The following is a 2,944-nucleotide window of genomic DNA, read 5'->3' on the forward strand; positions in this document are numbered from 1 at the left end:
GACGGGACCGCGAGGGGACGCCTGATCGCGCAGTCGCACGTTATTTCGCTGCGGGGCAAACAGCCACGCCTCCCCCCCGCGATATCCGGCCCGTGTGACCGGGGCTTATATTTACTTTGTCGAGTTGCAGCAACCTTATGGAACCCCCATAGGGTTTTCAGGACAAGAGATGTTCCAGAGGTGTTTTGCCGTTGCCTGCCTCAGCATAGTGACCCTGGTATTCCTTGGTGGTCTTCCGTCCAACTACTAACCAGAACCGGCCCTGCTTAGCTTCCAGGATCTAACAAGATCAGGTTAGCTTGGGTGTTCCAGGTCAGGGCCAGAAACCTTTCAGTGTCCATTTAAAACCGCAGTTCTGTGGGTCAATCTAGACAAGACACTGGAAGATCTAGAAACAGATCTACTGAATGGGGGAAATTAATGATAAAAATGAAGCGGGCAGCTAAAATCACAGCTGAGGTGGGAACTTAGGGGTTTTAATTCTTAATGTACATCTGAATGTTTGACTTGAGCCCCACATTTATCCCAGAACTGGCCCCCGGTTTCATTTATAAAGTGAACACATATCGGCTCTTTCTTATAAACAGATGTACACACATACATGTAGGCAGGGCTTTTATTGTAGAAAAAGCCCAGCAGGAACTCATTAGCATAATAGGCCACACCCAATGGCAGAAATCATTAGCATATTAGGCCACACCCCTGACAGCACAGCTCATTAGCACATTAGGCCGCACCTCCATGTTACCAGAAGTGTGCTCGTCCAGCCACACCCACCTTTTGCTTCTTATTCTGTTTACCTTGTTTGAATCAGGGCTCTTTTTGTAGCAGGAACTCCTTTGCATGTTAGGCCACACACCCCTAATGTAGCCAATCCTAATGAGTGTCTGCTGTTAGGTGTAGCCTATTATGCTAATGAGTTCCTGCTGGGCGTGGCCAACTCAGGAGCCAGCCGGAACTCCGTTCCTGTGCGTTCCTGCCCCAAAATAGCCCTGCTGTCCATTCGCTGTTAACATGTGGTAGACGGGCTCATGTTGTTCAGGAGCCTGCAGGATGAGTGCAACAGCTAGCAGCAATAACTATTAGGGGCAGAGAAGCACATTATAATTCACTTGCTGTTTATGCAGAGGGCAAATCCCCAGGTGAACACTATTGATGCTAGTTTGTGATAACAATCGATCCAGGCACACAACAAATTCTTCCTCCTCCTCCTCCCCTGGAATGAGCATTTCTTACTGCCCTCTCCATCCTCCACAGACCTGTTGTTCCTAACCGGCTTGGCCTCCTCTGTTTTCATCCTATCGGAACTCGTCAAAGTGTGCGAGAGGTTTTGCTGCCGGACAAAGACGGACAAGGACCAAGAAGTGACCGTGTGACCGAGACATGCCACGCCATTTCTGCTACGTTTGGGATGCCATTGGAATGAAATTGGGTGGTTGCAGGATTCACATGGGACCCATCAAACCTACTATTCCTTTTTCACATTTTGGATCATTTTCAAGTGACTGCAGATCGACAGGGCCTTCGTTGTCCCGAAGAGTAATTAAAACTCGCTATGAAGGGCTTTCCTGAGCCACCGATTGTCATCTCCTAGAAGGCAAAGGAACGGGGCACATGGAAACAGAACGCAGGGCACTGTCCTCATCCACTTATTTATTTAAGTTGCAATGAACCTTTTTGCTAACAAAACATGTCTCTTTATAAAGGCAGCGTACGAAAGATGCCAGACCAGCGTGTGTTTTGTCCAAATGGGCAGCTCTTTAACCGTGCAGTTGAGTTACTATTGGGAAAATTCAGACAAGTACAGCATTAAGACAGAAGTGAGAGACAAGAAGCCAGTTTGGTGCAGTGGTTAGGAGCATGGACTTCTTCTAGAAGAGATCCCAGAAAAGTCAAAAAGAACTGCAGCCATTCCGTGGGTGGGGCTCACGCTGGCTGTCTAATAAGGCACACAAATACGGTGAACAGAACAAGGCATTGCAGGAGAGAGAACATTACAGGAAGGATCCAGAAACATTTATTCATTCAGCAGTGCCTGGATTCTGAAACACTATTGTTATATAAAACGATTCAGAGGAGATGTGAAAATGCGATTAGCACCATAACAGGATTTCCAATCTAATCCTCAACGCTTCAAGTTCCACACAAAAAAAGTTTCTGCTTCTCTCAGGCACATAGTATCCCTGCGTGTGTTGCCAACCTCCAGGTGGGGCCTGGAGATCCCCGAGATTTATAGCTGATTTCCAGATGATATTTGTTCACCTGGAGAAAATGTCTATTTTGGAGTGCAGACTTTATGGCATTATACCCTGCAAAGGTCCCTCCCCTCCCCAAGCCCCACCCCCAAATCTCCAGGTATTTCCCAACCAATTGGCAAGCCCACATCCCACCCTTTCTCTAAGCGGCTGAGGGTGGTGGACATTTTTCTCCCCTCCAGCATTTTATCCTCCAGCCCTGTGAGCTAGGCCAGGCTGAGAGAGAGGGGACTAGCCCAAAGTCACCCCATGAGCATTATGGCTAAGGGGAGACTTGAACCCAGGTCTTGCCTGACCTAGTATGTCACTCAGTCCCAGTCCACCACAAGACACAGACAAGCTCAGAAAACTATTATTGTGGGGAACGCACACAAAGAGAGAGTATGTACCTGGCTCTAAGGCCCATGCCAAATAGGACGATCTATGCAACCATGATTTCGCCCGGGCTAAAAACACACCTGGAGCAATGCTCCCTCTAAGGTGTGGAGACTTGTGAGCAAAAAATTCTACTTGGGTGAGCTACTGGCATTCAAGTGGTGAGCGAGCGATTTGGCTCCTGCATAAATGAGCTTGCTCTGGAGACATCCTTCCTGAGCTGAGACAAAAACGTGTGAGCCGGAGGCTAGAAAGCTGTGAGCTAGCTCACACTCACTCAGCTTAGAGGGAACACTGACCTGGAGGCTGGCACC

At 48.3% G+C, this 2,944-nt stretch overlaps 1 protein-coding gene across 1 annotated transcript in view; it reads left to right on the top strand.

Moving 5' to 3' along the window:
* Positions 1–2,132, top strand: part of LOC107107644 (calcium-transporting ATPase type 2C member 2-like) — a gene marked incomplete at its 5' end in the record, with an annotated part of 27,721 nt that extends 25,589 nt beyond the window's left edge. The window contains one exon of the mRNA XM_015407945.1: positions 1,258–2,132. Coding sequence (XP_015263431.1) covers positions 1,258–1,376 — 119 coding nt within the window. The remainder of the gene's footprint in view (positions 1–1,257) is intronic.
* Positions 2,133–2,944: the final 812 nt, after the last annotated feature.

Source organism: Gekko japonicus, unplaced genomic scaffold, assembly GCF_001447785.1.
Source record: "Gekko japonicus isolate JY-2015 unplaced genomic scaffold, Gekko_japonicus_V1.1 scaffold6213, whole genome shotgun sequence".
Lineage (NCBI taxonomy): Eukaryota > Metazoa > Chordata > Lepidosauria > Squamata > Gekkonidae > Gekko > Gekko japonicus.